Source organism: Panthera onca, chromosome A3, assembly GCF_046562875.1.
Source record: "Panthera onca isolate mPanOnc1 chromosome A3, mPanOnc1 haplotype 2, whole genome shotgun sequence".
Taxonomy (NCBI): domain Eukaryota; kingdom Metazoa; phylum Chordata; class Mammalia; order Carnivora; family Felidae; genus Panthera; species Panthera onca.
In genome coordinates this window covers 138,411,950-138,428,751 of record NC_138341.1, presented here as the reverse complement: position 1 = coordinate 138,428,751, position 16,802 = coordinate 138,411,950, and the positions used below count along the sequence as shown (strand labels likewise).

Here is a 16,802-nt window from a genome sequence, read left to right as displayed (position 1 = left end):
ATGAGAGGTGGCCCTGGTGGGGGGCTGGGACGGGAGGGGGGTGGCACTGGGGCCTTGGCCACTCAGCGAGTCCTCCCGCCAACCACATGTCTTTACAAGATCTATTTTTCTTAAACGTCCATTTATTTTGAGAGTGTGCGCACATGGGAAGGGGAGGGGCAGAGACAGAAGGAGAGAGAACCTCGAGCAGGCTCCTTGCTGTCAATGCAGAGCCCGATGCTAGGCCCGATCTCGTGACTGTGAGATCGTGACCTGAGCCGAGATCAAGTCAGATGCTCAACCCATCGAGCCACCCAGGAGCCCCTCAAGATATTTTCAAACTAAAAGAAACTGAAATGTACCTATCAGACACCATTCCTTTCTTCGTTCCATAAATATTTATCAGAGCGTCTTCTGGGTCAGGCCCTGAGGCTGCCGGGGGCCCGGCCGAGAGCAGGGCAGAAGCGGGGAGGCAGCCAGTGTCGCCCCTGTGCAGAGTACCGCGTGCCGGGGCCCAGCCAGAGATGAAAGGCCACGATAATTAATGCCACTCTACCAAAGCCTTTGAGGTGGCCCCAGAGAGAGCAAAGAGATCGCAAAACCCATCTGTGTTTCCAGAACACAAGGACCTCGGAAATTATCAGACATTAAAATAAAGCTGCAGGCAAAGGACTCTGGTTCCAGCGCAGATGTGACGGTAGTTCAGAACGGAGCTGTTCCTGAGGGCTCAGGTCAAGTTTATCATCTGAGGGGACGCCCGGCACCCAGCCACCCAGCGCCCAGCAGCGGGGACCCCCGTGGCTAGTCCCCACAGGATCCAGGGCCCCCCGCTCCCCATCCACTTTGTCCCTAAAGGGCCCTCAGGGCCGTGCCCCCAGCGTCGGACTTTATCTGGGGGGCACACAAGTCTGCGCCCTGAGTTAATAAGCCGCACGCGGCCGGGAGCCAGCCGTCCCCGGGTCGGATATTGGGTGCATTGAGTCGTGACGCAAGCGGCTCCATGCAGCGCCGCTCCGTCTGGGAACAACCGGGGAGGCGTCGCCCTTCCTGCTTCTCTCAGACGGGGGCATTCGAGAAGAGCCTCGCGCCTGCGGGCGCACCCGGTCCCCGCGCCCTCCTGTCCCCTCCTAGGGCGTGCGGGCCTCGGGGGCGGCTGCCGGCACTGACGGTTCCAGTGTGGGGGCTCCTGGGCCCGCGCCTCCCCCTCGGCTCATCCAAGTCCGGGCCGCTCGGCCGCATGTGACGGCCGCGGGGCCCTCGCCGATGAGGGCGCCGAGCGACACGGACGAGACCCCCTCCGCCCGCCGGCGGGTACGGGAGGCGCGGAGTCTGCCGGAGGGGGAGCCCCGGCTGGCGGCGGAGGGCGCGGCACCCACGCTGCCGATCTTCGTAAGCGACTCGTCTCCGCGCCGAGCGGGGGGGGGGGGGGGGCTACCACCTGAGCGGCTGGCGGCCGCGCTGCAGCTCGGTGGCCACGTGCTGGCGGTGCAGCTCCTGCAGACGCAGCAGCAGCGCCTCCACGTTCTCCCCGGTGGCCGCCGACAGGGCGACGGCGCTCGGGCCCAGGCGCGCCCGCAGCCGGGGCACGGCAGCCCTGGCCTCGGGGAGGTCGACCTTATTTGCCACGACCACGTGGGGTCGCCGGGACAGGCCGGCCTCGTGCTGCTCCAGCTCCCACTTCAGGGCCTCGAGCTGAGTCCACGGCTCTGGCTCCGAGAGATCCACCACGAACAGGAGGAGGCGGCAGCGCTCGATGTGCCTGAGGAAGGCGCTCCCCAGGCCCCTGTTCCGGTGCGCGCCCCGGACGATGCCCGGGATGTCCGCCACTGCAGGGGGAGACAGAGCAGGGGGGCTGCCTGCGGAACCCCGGACACGGATGCCGCCGGATTTCCCGCCGGAGCGACCCATCGGGCCGGCTGCCGTCCCGGGCACCGTGGCTCTGAGCTGCCAGAGGCTGAGGTATGCGGGGGGGGGGGGGGGGGGGGGGGGGGGGGCCTGCCCGGTAAGGAACAGTGAACACAAGCCAGCCTCTGGCTGTAAAAATGATTCAGAAAAGGGGAACACGGCCTCCTGTAAACTGTTAGGAACCGGATTGCCGACAGAAATTATTATAGAGCACTCTGCAAACGCAAAGTGCTATACAAGTAACGTGAGCGGCAGGCTCACTGCTTTTAACGGGTACCTTCCCTCCCGGGGAAAAAGTTTTCTTCCCTCGAAATGGCACGGGGAAAGCTCTGAGGTCACGTGTCACCTCCGCGACAAGTGCTGAGGGGGGGAGGCAGGCCTTCCTCGGGCCCGAAAGGAGCACACGACTCCCGAGAGCACTTCGACGGGGGCTGCAGCAAGGCCGCATCTGGGGGGGCGGCTCTGAAGGCCGACAGAAGCACGGCTCCGAAGGACACTGTCTACACCCAACCTCGGAGAGGACTATGAAGTTCCACCTGCTATCTGTTGGTGATCGTCACAGCGAACAATCCCAACGTGGGGCTTTAAGGTGGTGAACGGGTAGGACGCCACGGCAGGCCTCGCGTTCGAAATGGCCCGGAGAAGCGAGGACTTCCCGGCATTGGGGAACCCAACCTGGAAGAGAGGCAGAGATGGGGTGTCACCGCGGGGCGCCTGTGGCAGCACCGGGGACAGAGCGTCTATCGGTCGGCAGTGCCCACACCCCCTCCTCCTGCTTGGGGCCCCACACGATACTCACCATCCCGGCGTGGGCCACCGTCTTGAGCTCCAGGAAGAGGACACGTTCCTGACCGGGCTGCCCGGGGGTACAGGTCACCGGTGCACGGTTGTCATTGGCCAGGAAAAAGCGGTTGCCTTTTCCTCCCGCACCTCCCCGAGCGGCGACGTACTCCGCGCCCGGGCAGGACAGGTCAGCCACGACTTCACTGCCCTCCTTCACTAAGGTGCCCACAGGGACCTGAAAATAATGAAGCACTTGCGGGGCTGGAGGGCAGACACGTGAGTGGACCAGACCCCATGCATCTGTCCGTGTCTAGAAGAGGGGGGTGTAGCAGAGGGAGGGGGCACCACTAGGTCCCCCTTCACAGAGCTACGAAGCACCAAGAGAAAGGTCCCAACCTTCACAGGGACTTTATGGGGCTGTCATAATCCCTGCATGGCATTCAGATAGCTTCTTCAAACAGTGTTTCTAAAACATTAGGGTGGATGGAAGCATCTGGAAAACACTGGAATAATCTGACAGAGAGATGGCCTGAGAGGGTCAGGACAGAGGAAGAGCGGACCCCTGGAGTCCCGCTTTTTATTAAAAAAAAAAAAAAAAAAAATTTTTTTTGACGTTTATTTATTTTTGAGACAGAGAGAGACAGAGCATGAATGGGGGAGGGTCAGAGAGAGGGAGACACAGAATCCAAAACAGGCTCCAGGCTCTGAGCTGTTAGCACAGAGCCTGACGCGGGGCTCGAACTCATGGACTGTGAGATCATGACCTGAGCCGAAGTCGGCCGCTCAACCGACTGAGCCACCCAGGCGCCCCTGGAGTCCCGCTTTTTAAATACAATTATTTTGTGATTTTTGAAAACGGGTCATACACACGTGTGGGATAAAATTAGGACCAAGTCTCGGTCTCGGACAGCTGTGTGTCCGAGCCAAGGGGACCCCTGTGAGGCACCCCCTGAGGCCACGACAGGCTTACCCGGATGTAGAGGACAGCGCCGCCTCGCCCGGAGCAGTTCTTCCGGCCGCCGGCTTGCCCATGGAAACCCTGGTACCGCGACAACACAGAGGACAGCGACTTGACTTGCTGGTCAGCTACAAGTTAGAGCAACGACCTTCACCATTGTTGGCTTAAAAGCAGAATTCTCTGCACACTGTCCACTTCCTCTGGTTGGGTTTAAGGACATTAAAAATGCTCGCGCACAGAAACATGGAATGAAGTCATGGCACAAGTTACCGAGCGAGCAATGGGATATTTTAATTTTTTTTTTTAAACATTTCTTTTTGAGAGACAGAGTGCAAGCAGGGGAGGGGCAGAGAGAGACAGAGACACAGAATCGGAAGCAGGCTCCAGGCTCTGAGCTGTCAGCACAGAGCCCGATGTAGGGCTTGAACTCACGAACCGTGAGATCATGACCTGAGCCGAAGTTGGACGCCCAACCGACTGAGCCACCCAGGCGCCCCGCAATGTGACATTTTAAAAAGCTAAATTCTCACTTCCTTTCAAAAAAATACAATTTCTGAAAATTCAAAATCACCTATAATACCATCATCAATGTAAAACTAGTTCCACTTTCGGGTTTGCCTGGGCGGCTCCGTCAGTTAAGTGTCTGACCCTTGGTATCGGCTCAGGTCACGATCTCAAGCGTTCATGAGCTCGAGCCCCACAATGTGGTCAACGTAGTCCACAGCCTTCCGGCACGTACCGAGACAGCAACACCGACCTTGTTGTTACGTGCTGGACTAGAACGTTACACTCCCTGAGAGTAAACGCACTTTGTACTCCTCAAATTTAGAAAAACCCACCACTGAAGTTGGTTCAGGGGCATTAAGTACGAACACACATATAATTTAATAAAAATGATGTCCATACGTCAACATTTGAATTCAAATTCCCACGCGGATAAGAAGCTGGAGACGCTCCACCCCAAAGAGGAGCAGACACCCCGATCCTTCCCACACGGCCCCCGGGGACACGTGCCTTTCAGGATGACATGGCCACCGTCACCTCCATCACCACCGTCGGGGCCTCCGAACTCCTTCCGGGGTTCACTGTGGAAACAGCTCACCCCGTCGCCTCCACATCCCCCTCGGACGAGCACTCGGCGATGGTCCACAAAATGCCTCTTCTGCAGAGAGCACAGCGAGCCCACTCGTTACTCCCTCCGCGATCCTCGCGAGGACCAGGCAGCCATGTGGAATGTGCCTTTTGTATCTATGACAGGTTTTAAGACTAGAGGTAAATGACGCTAAGGTTACTAATCTCGCCTCCAGTGCAAAAATAGGAAAAGGTTCCCACGAGCCCCTACTACTTGTAGGCCCACGTCAGTCAACAAGGCACATGTAAAAAGTGGTCAGCACGGAACTCAGTTGGATAACGAAGTCAACATTCCCAAACTAAAAAAAATGAGAGTTGTTTAGAGAACATTCCTTAAACAAAGCATCTTTCCATGTTTTTTCAAATAGAAATACGTTACTGAAATAATAGGTCTTTACTAATGGAAAGACACCATAATGAATGCGAGAGTCCTTGGTGGATTACCAGGCTTCTAACTTTAAAGAAAGAATGTTTTCTGCAGCCCAACTGAAAAGGGCTTATGTTTGTTTATTTATTTTTTAATTTTTAAAAAAAAATCTTTATTTTTGAGAGAGAGAGACAGACAGAGACAGAGTGCGAGCGGGGGAGAAAGAGAGAGAGGGAGACACAGAATCTGAAGCAGGCTCCAGGCTGTCAGCACAGAGCCCGATGCGGGGCTCGAACTCAAGGACTGCAAGATCATGGCGTGAGCTGATGTCGGACACTTGACCGACTGAGCCACCCAGGCGCCCCTGAAGAGGGCTTAGGTTTAAATGTAGCAATACAGACAACTCCTCACCTGAGAGTAAGTGTTGCTCTAGGCCCCTAAGGGAGGCACAATCTAGGAGAAGAACTAGAACTAACTAGGTTCACATTTGATAAACATTAGCTCATCCTGGCCAGCTCTCCGAGGTGCCAGGGCACAGTGCCAGTGTCCCGCTAGCGGGGAACCCGCCGCCCTCCTGCACGCGTATGCAGGTGGACGTGGCCATCCACAAGGCCCCTCCACCAGGACCCAGGGCATGTGCATTTCTGTCCACTACTGCATAAGCAGATCTTTTTTTTTTTTTTTTAATACCCAAGTATTTTAAGATTCTCTGGCACCACCACGTGGAAAAACCACGAATTACTATTTCAAAAACTTTGCTGTAGGCCAACATAATCAAGATCAACGTGATGGGAAAAAAGCACAACTGATGAACGTTCTAGGGAAAATAAAACTTAGATTCAATTTGTACGTTCAGCTAAGACCATGCAAAGCTGAGGCACGTGGTAAGTTGTCCACAGAAAACACTCTTGGCCCAGGTGATGCTTATCTGCCCACACCCATTTAGGAGGAATGATAGATAGGGTCGGAAGCACCTATCTGCTTAAATTTAATCAAAGGTCATTCACGTTCTTAGTAGGTCTTGGTGAATTTAGAACAAAAACCAGGTAAGGCTTAAAGAAGTATAAAGCTAAAGGCAGGCCCCTTCCCCCCACAGAGGTTTTAAACGAAGAACGACTCGTACATACTTAAGAACGTACCTAGTACACACGTCCCAGGGGCGCCTGGGGGCCCAGTCTGTGGAGCGTCTGACTCTTGACTTCGGCTCAGGTATTGAGCTCACGGTGGGGGAGTTTGAGCCCCACGTCGGGCTCCGTGCTGGCCTGCCTGGAATTCTCTCTCCCTCTCTCTGCCCCTCCCCTGCTAGTGTGCACCCTCCCTCCCGGCTGCAGGGAAGGAGCACGGCGCTCCGGCGGCACCCACGCGCCTTCCCCGCTCTTCGCAGTTTCCACGAGCACAGGACTCGGCACACAGACCTTCTTTCCATCTCATCGCGTTCAAGATGCCACATGTGTAGCATCACACACATCAGAATGAATGAACAGGAAAATGAGATCTCAAAACAGTGTGCCTTGCTTCTGAGAGAGGGAACTGCAGGCAACCTCCTTCAAGGTCAGAAATCTCACCAGCTTCTTCTCGGAGAGCGGTTTCTTTCCGGGGGGCTCCTGGTGCTTGGAGAGGTCCGCACAGCTGGCCGAGAGCAGCCTGGGGGGAGCGTGCCACGGGAGCTGGCCGGGCGCGACCCGAGTCCAGCGCCCCACGCCCCCAAACACGGTCCGCGGTCCTACTGAGAGAAGCCTCGAAGGCACCATGGCTCCTTAACAAAAATCAAATTGGCAAAATCAGACGCCTGGTTTAAACCTGCAAACCGAGGGGCGCCCGGGTGGCTCAGTCGGTTAAGCATCTGACTCTTGATTTCGGTCATGGTCTCATACTTGTGGGATGGAGCCCCAAGTCGGGTTCTGCGCGGACAGAGCGGAGCCTGCTTGGGACTCTCTCTCTCAAAATAAATAAACTTAAAAAAAAACAAAACCCACAACCCTGCAAACTGAAACTAAAGAAAAGGCCTGTGCACGGCAGTATCTCCACGTGTGGTTTTGAAACACGTAAACAAACTCACTAACAGGACTGTCTTCCATCACCACTCTCAGCTCCGACCCAGGAAGGGTCACCTGCCCTTCTCAGCCTCTGTCTTACTTGAGAGCAAGATGTGTGTACAAAGGATTTAAATCGTTAAACCTCCCGCAGCACTGGATGCACTCCTCTACAGGTTATCAAATATCTGCTCAGTGAGAACATTAAGAAGAAAACCCGAGCCTCAAATAAAAAGTTCTTAAAACACCCAGGGGGGCCTGGGTGGCTCAGTCAGTTGATTTCAGCTCAGGTCACAGTGTCACGGTTTGTGGGATCGAGCCCTACGTCAGCACGGGGTCTGCTTGGGACTCTCTCTTCCTGCCCCTTCCCCACTTGTGTGTGCACCCTCTCAAAATAAATATTAAAAAATATATTAAAACACTCAATTACTCAAATATTAGTGGGTTATCCTGTGCAGTACACAAATAGCCAAACTGGACCAGTGAGAATACAGGCTATGGAGCGCGGTGGTTATGCCCCCAGACTGGAAGCAAATGTCCCCTCTGCCCCTTGTCCCCAGTGTGGACCCGGAAGCACTCTTCCCTGTGCGGCCTCACTCTGTGCATCTGTCAATGGGACGGGGCTGGCAGGACAGGCCGAGTTAATCCCCGTGAACAGGCCGCCCACGTTCGTGCTCAGTGTGAGCCACCTGTCCCTAACTGGGGGCTGCTCACACCCTTACCAGTGCCCACACATCTGTAGGTGCCAAGGCCACATGTGAGGCAGCCTGGGACCTGGCACTCTAGGGGTGACAGCCCCTTCTCCCTTTGCTGTGAGGGCCTGATACCCACCCACTCTCAGATGTCCCTGATGCGTGGGCACACGTGTGCCACGTAAAAGAAAACTCAGAAAGTTTCCCTCCCGTTTCTAAGTATGAAATATACACGCAAATAGGAAAAGAAACGTACAGGTAATGTTTAAAATATAATTAGAGGGGCGCCTGGGGGGCTCAGTCGGTTAAGCATCCGACTTCAGCTCAGGTCATGATCTCACAGCTCGTGGGTTCTAGCCCCGCGTCGGGCTCTGTGCTGACAGCTCAGAGCCTGGAGCCTGCTTGGGATTCTGTGTCTTCCTCTCTCTCTGCCCCTCCCCTGCTCACTCTCTGTCTCAAAACTAAATAAATATTAAAAAAAAAAAAAAAAAAATTAGAAAGCCACCAAGTGTGTAACACAGCAGGAGAGGAGACAGAATTTGCTTGGACCTTAGAAGCCCCTCCCGTGAGCCTCCAGCTCCACATTCGGGTTCCACAGGGAAGGGATACATTCTTTGTGGGAATTCTCCTAGCAAGGCACTGAAGAGTTTTGCTTCTCATTTGGAAACTGTCACAGTCATGGAAAAGGCAGAGTCGGGGGTGAAGGACCCTTTCCTTCCTGAATCGCCTGCGGGGAAGCTGCCGACCTGACGCCCCACGCCCCGGATCACCCCACGCGTGCCCCCCGTGGAGCCGGCGTCCCCCGCGAGCAGGCCTCCGGCCACACGCACGGCCCTCCCTTCAGCCTCCCTAGCCTGGGACGCTCCTCAGCCTCGCCTTGGCTCTCGTGCCAGTGACGCTTCGAGGCCACGGGCCAGGTGTCCTGCAGCAGGTGTGTGTCCCCCGTCTGACTGACGTCCCCTCCCCTCGTGACAAGAATGTCACACAAGCCCCGCAGAGGGCCGGGTCTCCTTGGTCCTTTCCTGATGCACTCTGAGCTCCAGCCCTCTGGGGTCCCTGCCGGCTTCCCCCTCCTCATCAGCTCCCCATTTATTCACCGTCGTGGGCTCGTGCTTTTCTGTTTTAGTGAGCTACACTTGGATATGCATGCGTTTAGTTATTTATGACCTATTTACATATTTATTTATCTATCTACATATCTATCTATCATGTTCAAACGGTCCCCAGTTTGGCCAGTGGCGGCCCATCAATCTTTGAGGACTTCCCTGCTTCTGGGTACAAAATGTTCCGGGCTCACTTCGTATTCTCCCCAGACGACCCTGAGATCAGCCTTTACTCAAGAAGCCCCCGTTGCTGTGAGTGGAGAATGGGATTCAGAAGCCCCTGTGCCCGCTGGGCAGGCTGGGGTTTCGCAGCTTGCGGGCTCTCAGGGGGGACCCGGAGGGCAGACAGAGGTACACACACCCACCTGTGCGTCACTGCTACGCCTGTCCACCCACAGCTAGCGAGCCAGGAATTCACACCTACGTGCCCAACTGCACACCGCAGGACGCATGCTCATCTCCTCTTTCTGTCTCGACAACTCCACTCTCTGACTGCCAGGTCCCCGCTTCCAGCGTCCTGGACATGTTTGTTCACTGGCTCAATCCTCATAGCAGCCAAACCCTCCCCTCCTCCACCCCCCATGCTGGGCTGAACCCCAATCCCCCCCGCCCCGGGGATACCCTCCCGTTACCTTTCTGTAAGTGCATACTGTTTCTACAAGGAACTTTTATTTGGGAATGATTTTAGACTTACAAAAAAAAGGTGAAAGATATTCCCATATACCTCTTGGCCGGTCTCCCCTAACGTTAGCGTCTTACGTGACCGGGATACGTTTGCCAAAACTAAGAACCCGACTTGGGTTAAACTCCAGATGGCATTCGGAGTGCACCAGTTTTTCCACCAACAGCTCTCTCTCTCTTCCAGGGCCAGAGCCAGGGTCCCACACCGCGTTAAGCCATCCTGGAGTGCTATCTCTAAGACAAGGGCTGTCCGCCCAGCATCACAGGCCCGGCAAGGACGCCCTTCAGGAGGGGAGATGGAACGAGACGGTCTCAGACGGTGAAAAAGCATCTCTGCAAGAGATGCTCGAGAGTTCCCGAGGTGAAGGAAAACGGCCCCAGAGGGACACCCAGATCTTCAGCAACGGGAGGCAGCAACAGAAAAGGTAAATGACTTAAAAGCACTGCCAATTTTCCTGGTGAGATTAGACACGTAAGATCACAGCAAGAAAGACTTATTTACAATACCGTCCAGTGGGTTTTCGACGCAGGCAGAGGTCCTCCACCTGACAGCGTCAGATCGCGGGGAGATGAAAGGGACCGTGGGGGGCAAGCGGCCCGCACCAGCCTCAGCGCCGAGCAGGCGAGGACAGGCTGGGCATGTGCACCGTGTTCCCCAGAGCAGCCGCTGACACGCAACACAGAGACGGCCCAAGAGCCAACCGACAGGGACAGGGGACGCTTCAAAACACGCCAACGGTTCAGAAGAACAGGGCTAACGGAAGCAGAGAGGACACACAGAAAATAAACAATAGAAGAGTTTAGTTTAACCTAACCAGATGCGTAACTGAGGTAAGACAGACGTCCAGAAACAGCATCACCGGACGCGAGGGAAGACATCTGATAGTGACCCAAGGGCACCGAGCAGCTACAGATGTGCACAATGACAACTTCGAAACACATGAAGCAAAATCTGAAAGAACTGAAGGGAGAAACAGACCGCTGCACAGCCATCGTGGGGAATTTTAAAAATAAAAAAAAGTAGCTGAAGAGAAAACAAGCAAACAACCGAAAACAGCGACGAAGATGCAGAAAATCTGAGCCATCTTATCAACAGGGTCGATCTGACATGCACAGAGCAGTTCATCCAACGACTGCAGAGCAGACGCTATTTTCAGGCGTCTGGAACACTCACTAGACAGACCATCGGACGGGACGCAAAGCTTCGAGCATTGATTCAAGAGGATGGAAACCACGGAGGGTGTGGTGTGTTCTCTGGCTACAAGAAGACCGAAGTCAGTAAGCGTACAGTACTAAGGAAACCCCGATTACCCGGAAGTTATACAGCACGCTTCCATTTTGAAAGGAACGGCAAGGACAGCACAACATGCCCAGTTCAGGGGACCCTCGGGGCTCTGCGTGCTCACCCTGGCAAAGAAGAACAATCTAAAACCAGCTAAGATCAAGAAACCAGAAAGTGCAAAGTGGAAGGAAGGAAATAATAAAGAGTAGAAATAAACCCTAGCAGACGACAGAAAAACACCACAGCCACTGAAAAGATACACTGAAAAGATTCATGGTGCTAACAAAGCTCTCATCAGACTGATCAAGAGTGAACACAGATCCCCAATGTCAGGAATTTAAAAGGGGTTCTCAGCACCAACTGTCCAGATACGAAAAGGGTAAGAGAATGCTATGAACAAGTTTTTGCCAGCAAATTCAGTAACTTACGTGAAATGGACAATTTCTTGAAAAATGCAACTCACCCAACTAATACAACAAGTAGAAAATCTAAATAGCTGTGTCTACTAAAAAAAGTTAAACTGCTCATAAGAAACATCCCCCAAAAGACTCTAGACTCAGACGATTTTACTGGGAGATTCTAAAGAACATTCAAGGAAGACATAACAGCAATCTTACAGAAACTTTCTCAGAAAAAGGAAGTGAGATCACTACCTAACTCATTTTACAAGACCAGTGAAACTCTAGTACCAAAGCCTCGTATTACAGAGAAAATTACAGTCCAACATCCCTCATGAACATAGACACAAAGAATCCCTAACAACACAGGGTCCAGTTGAGCCTACCGCGTACCAGGGCCAAGCGGGATGACTCCTGGAACACAGGCTTTATTAGCAGTTACAACCCCACCCCCGCTTCCCACTGGCAATCACACACACCTGACCCAAGTCAGCAGCCATGTGTGATCAGGAAAAGGAAACGCTGCAGCAAATGAGGAACGGGAGGGTACATCTCCAAGCTGACAAAAGGGCATCTGGCCCACGTGGCCATCACACGGGATGGAGAAAGACTGGACTGTTACCCACGATGGAGAAAAAGCCGCTATGCTCACCACTTCTACGCAACACTGTGTTTCAAACGCTGCAATAAAGAACGAAAACAAGGGGCGCCTGGGTGGCGCGGTCGGTTAAGTGTCCGACTTCAGCCAGGTCACGATCTCGCGGTCCGTGAGTTCGAGCCCCGCGTCAGGCTCTGGGCTGATGGCTCGGAGCCTGGAGCCTGTTTCCGATTCTGTGTCTCCCTCTCTCTCTGCCCCTCCCCCGTTCATGCTCTGTCTCTCTCTGTCCCAAAAAAAAAAAAAAAAAAAAAAAAAAAAAAAAAAAAAAAAAAAGAATGAAAACAAAACAAAAAAGGAGAGGTGATAGCGCAGAAGATATGATTGTTTCCACAGAGAGTCCCAGGAAAACCTATAAAACAATGACTAAAATTAATAAAACGATTAACCAAGTAACCAATTGTACTCATACACTAGCGGCAAACAACTGGAAAATGAAGAAAACAGTCTCACCCACGGTAGCGCCATACATAAAAAGTGCCTAGAAATAAGCGTAACTATCAACATTCAAGACGTCTACCGCGTTGCAAAATACTGAGCTGAGTATTTTTAAGGATCGCCTTATCTGGGCCTCTGTAAGCAAAGTACTTTCAGTCCCCCGACTGGCAGATGAAGAGGGAAAGTGGCTCACCCGAGGTCTGAGTGGTCAGGTGGCAGCAGCGGAGCGAGGAAACTGGTAAAGGGACAAGTCCTCCAGCATTGCTACCAGCACATCCACGGCAAAGCCCGCTGCAGGGCTGTACCGTGCACCCAGCCCTGGCCGACACCAGGTACAGGGCACCGGTGACACGAAACCCGGAGACCTGTCGCAGAGGTCAGCGGCTACAGGGCCAGCCAGAGAGCTGCGCTCTGAATCTTGCCTACTGGGCTTACTTCCTCCTTCCGGCCCTTCCAGCACCGGTTGGAAAAGCCTGCTGATTGCATGCCTGAGTGACAGGGCTTCCCTCGATAAGTAACAATTTCAACTTTGTGTCACGCTGCTGTTTGCTGTTTTCCTTCTAATGCCATCCCTGCACCGCCCAATGAGCCAACCACATGGGGCTATTCAATTTAAATTAGTTAAAAATTTAAAAACGGGGCACCTGGGTGGCTCGGTCAGCTGCACATCCGACTTTGACTCAGATCATGACTCACCCTTTGTGAGTTCAGGTCCTGCATCGGGCTCCGTGCTGACGGCGCAGAACCGGCTTCAGATCCTCTGTCCCGGTCTCTGCCCCTCCTTTGCTCTCTCTCCCAAAAACAACATTTAAAATAAATAAATAAAAATGTAAAAATACTGTCCCTCAGTTACACAAGGCACATTTCAAGTGCTGACAGCCACGTGTGGTCAGGGGGCCCCATACTGGACATCACACTTCCACTATTACAGAGAGTCCTTCTGGAGAGTGCTGGTCTCTACTGTGGGAACTCAGGAAGTGAGCTCAGATTCCTCCTGGGAGCATCTGTCTACTGGGCCCGTTCAGCAGGTAAAGGCCAGACAGTGATGAAACCCAGGGTCCAGAGTCCAGCCGATGTTATGATTACAGGATGGGGCTTTTACAATTGCTGGAAAGGTACTCAGCACGTGGTAAGGGCTCTACTTTATTATTTTTTTAATATTTACTTTTGAGAGAGAAAGAGAGCGCGCACGCCGCAGGGTAGGAGGAGAGACAGAAAGGGAGACACGGAATCCGAAGCAGGCTCCAGGCTCTGAGCTACCAGCACAGAGCCCGACGTGGGGCTGGAACCCAGGAGCCTTGAGATCATGACCTGGGCCGAAGTCGGACGCTCAACTGACTGAGCCACCCAGGCGTCCCTCCAGTTTGTTTCTTAAATTACTTACTATTGTTTTTCTTCAAGTAGGCTCCCCACCCCCAGATCAAGAGTCGGATCCTCTACCGACCAACCGAGCCAGCAGGGCCTTGGACACTATTACTTCGCTCTATAAAGCGTTAAGCTCAGTTGTACTGCTGAGCAGAAGTTATTCTTTGCCAGGAACCTCTTCTAAACCTTCCACAGAAATTTCAAAATTCATTCCTTACAACCACCTAAGAGCGTGCGTGCTGTTTGCAGAGCCGGCCCAGAGGCACTTGCTCTCCCTGCCGTCGAGGAAGCTGGTTCCGGGCCGCTCCCGTCTGGTTCTGGTGGCGGCACCCTCCCCACTAAATCCTCTGGGTCCAGGGGCAGAAGCAACTCCACCGTCGCAGCTCCAGGTCGGCGTCCCGACTGCACGGTCTCCGCACACGTTCGCTCCTCGACGGCGCCGTGGCGGTGCCGCCCGCCCCGGACCCGGGAGCACGCCTGCTCGGGGGCCGCAGAGACACCCGCCACACCGGGAGCGCCCGGCGCGGGAAAGCGGAGCAGGGAGCCGCGTTTGCAGCAGCGCTCCGTCTACACGCGCTCCGAAATGTTTCGCAGGACGTGTGAGCGCTCGCGCCCTTTCGCGCGGCCGTGCGTCCCCGGCGGTTACGCAGACACGCACGGAAGGACGCGGGGGCGCCCGGGACCCAAGGCCGCTCTCACAAGGCGTGCCCGCCGTCGCCGACCCCGCGCCCCGGTCCCCTGGGCCGCCCCGACGCCCGCCCGCGCCCGCACTCACCGCTCCGGGACACGTCACTTCCGGGGCCCGGACCCGGGCTGCAGATCACTTCCGGGGCCGGACCCGCCCCCGGCAGGCTGCGCCTGCGCAGGGCCTGCCCAGCGAGCGTGAGCGGAAGATAGGACCTACTCTGGCCCGCGTCCTTGGGCGTCCGCGTTGGCTGTGTCGCGGTTGGAGGGGCGCCGGCTGGCGGGCACCCGGCCACCGCGTCAGACACCCGGAGCCCCGTCCGACTGACGCGGGTCATCCCCATCAGAGACCCGCCTCCTCCGTCAGGCACCGACTGCCCCCTTCGGACAGACCTCTGTCTTCCCCGTCATGCAGACATCTGCCTCCGCCTTCAGACGCCGGCCACCCCCATCAGAGACCCGTCTCCCCCGTCAGACACCTGCCTCCCCCGACAGCCACGGGCCGTTGCTGTTAGACCCCTGTCTCCCCCGTCAGACATCTGCCTCCCCCGACAGCCACGCCCCGCCCCCCGGTGACACCTGGCAGTCCTGTCATACACCGGCCTCCCCCGTCAGGCACCGGCTTCCCCGGTCAGACATCCGCCTCCCTCTTCAGACACTGGCTGCCCCCATCAGACACTGCCACCCCGTCCAACTGATGGCTGTCTGCATCAGAGACCTGCCTCCCCCACCAGACACCCGCTGCCTCGATCAGGCACTGGCTTCCCCGGTCAGACATCTGCCTGCCTCCCTCTTCAGACACTGGCTGCCCATCAGACACCATCGCCCCGTCCAACTGACGTCAGCAGTCTGCATCAGAGATCCACCTCCCCCACCTGACACCCGCCGCCCCTGTCAGACACCTGCCGCCCCCAACGGCCATGGGCCGCTCCTGCCGGACAGACACTTGCCTCCCTCATCAGACACCAGCTAGCCGGGTCAGACGCCTGTTTCCCCTGTCAGACAGACACCCGCCTCCCCCGGCAGTTACCCACTGCCCCTCCCCCACAACCAGGTGCTGGTCCACTGGGTCCGAACACAGAGAGAAACCGCCCTGTTAGGGTGATTTTGAAGAACCAGTTTATTCATACATTACACCAAATCATAAGCAATTTATACGCGCCGAACTCCCGACTGGAAAAAACTGAACTGATAGGATGTTTTTCAGAAAATGTACCGTGCTCACAAATAAGACGAATTTGACCTGTTCCGTTACTAGAAATGAAGTAACAGCGCAACAAATCGAAAGGGGAACAGAAGCATCTTCCTCCTGTGCAGCTCTGAACAGACGCCCGCACTCAGACCACCTGTTCCCGCAAACACCGGCGGCCCTGAGGCTTGGGCCCTCGCAGCCCAGCGGTCCGGAGGCTGCCCCGCCCCCCGCCCCTGGAACCTTCCGGCAGCCCAGGTCCCCACCAGCCAGTGGCTGCAAGGCAAACTCTGACGGGGGTGAGGTTCTGCGTGCCGCCGTGTCCACGTGCACTTCTGGACGCTGCGGGCGTCTCTCGGGTCCGAGACCTGCTGTGGCTCGGGGACAATTGGGAGGAAGAATGAGCGTCACGTTCCAAGCGTCCTTTGCATCGTCACTGGCCTTCTGTGGAAGGAGTCATAAAAAACAAAGCACCATCGACCACACTGCACGAACAACTCACTTTAGCCTAAGCTTTGCAAACATGTTACAGAAGAGAAGATGTAATACGTTTAATAAAAACAGAACTGCTGGCACCACCTCTTCCCCACAACAGCACATAAAAGCGGACGAGACATTAAATAAACGTTCCGTGATTAATCATTAAATATATTAATACCCCAAATCATGTATAAATTAGGAAATAAATGTACAAACTATTTCACAAAGTGCTTTTTAAAATATATACACAACATTCAAGAAATTCTTAATGTAAGACATTTCAGATTGAAGTTCTGGGATAAGTGTAAGTGTCCTTTCCTTTCAAAAAGTATTAACACGGCACTTAAAAAAACACACACACATAAAAGGCATATTCGCAGATTGGCAAGGAATAAAAACGGAACCACTTTCACAGTTCTCTAAAATGTGTCACGTTTTCAGTGGGAAATTTTAGTTCCCGATTGAGTTTGCAAATTAGTTCTATGAAAACCGTCAGGAAAGAACAGGACAAAATCGAGGGAGACACCTCCCTAAATGAAATTACTAATGTCTGTGTCATTTAGCAACTAAGAACTCTCTTTCAGTAATTTCATAGAGTACGTATCTTTAAGCCCTTACCAGCGTTAAGAGTTTTTAAAACCCATATGCCTATAAAAGAGACACTCCTATCCCAATGTAC

The 16,802-nt window shown here is 54.5% G+C and overlaps 1 protein-coding gene across 4 annotated transcripts; it reads right to left on the bottom strand.

Annotated features, from left to right (window-relative positions):
* Nucleotides 1-358: 358 nt before the first annotated feature.
* MTG2 (mitochondrial ribosome associated GTPase 2) lies at nucleotides 359-14,797 on the bottom strand. Of its 4 annotated transcripts, none has more exons than XM_081795376.1 (7): nucleotides 14,546-14,797; nucleotides 6,689-6,879; nucleotides 4,640-4,787; nucleotides 3,638-3,753; nucleotides 2,684-2,902; nucleotides 2,421-2,559; nucleotides 359-1,805 (listed from the first exon to the last, which is right to left on the bottom strand). In XM_081795376.1, exons 1-7 carry the CDS (start codon nucleotides 14,790-14,792, stop codon nucleotides 1,411-1,413), a joined length of 1,455 nt encoding a protein of 484 aa, XP_081651502.1. In that variant the 5' UTR covers nucleotides 14,793-14,797; the 3' UTR covers nucleotides 359-1,410. The 4 variants fall into 4 exon arrangements, with proteins under 4 accessions (XP_081651502.1, XP_081651503.1, XP_081651504.1 ...); XM_081795377.1 differs by lacking the exon at nucleotides 14,546-14,797 and adding an exon at nucleotides 13,995-14,101; XM_081795378.1 differs by lacking the exon at nucleotides 14,546-14,797 and adding an exon at nucleotides 13,989-14,094.
* Nucleotides 14,798-16,802: the final 2,005 nt, after the last annotated feature.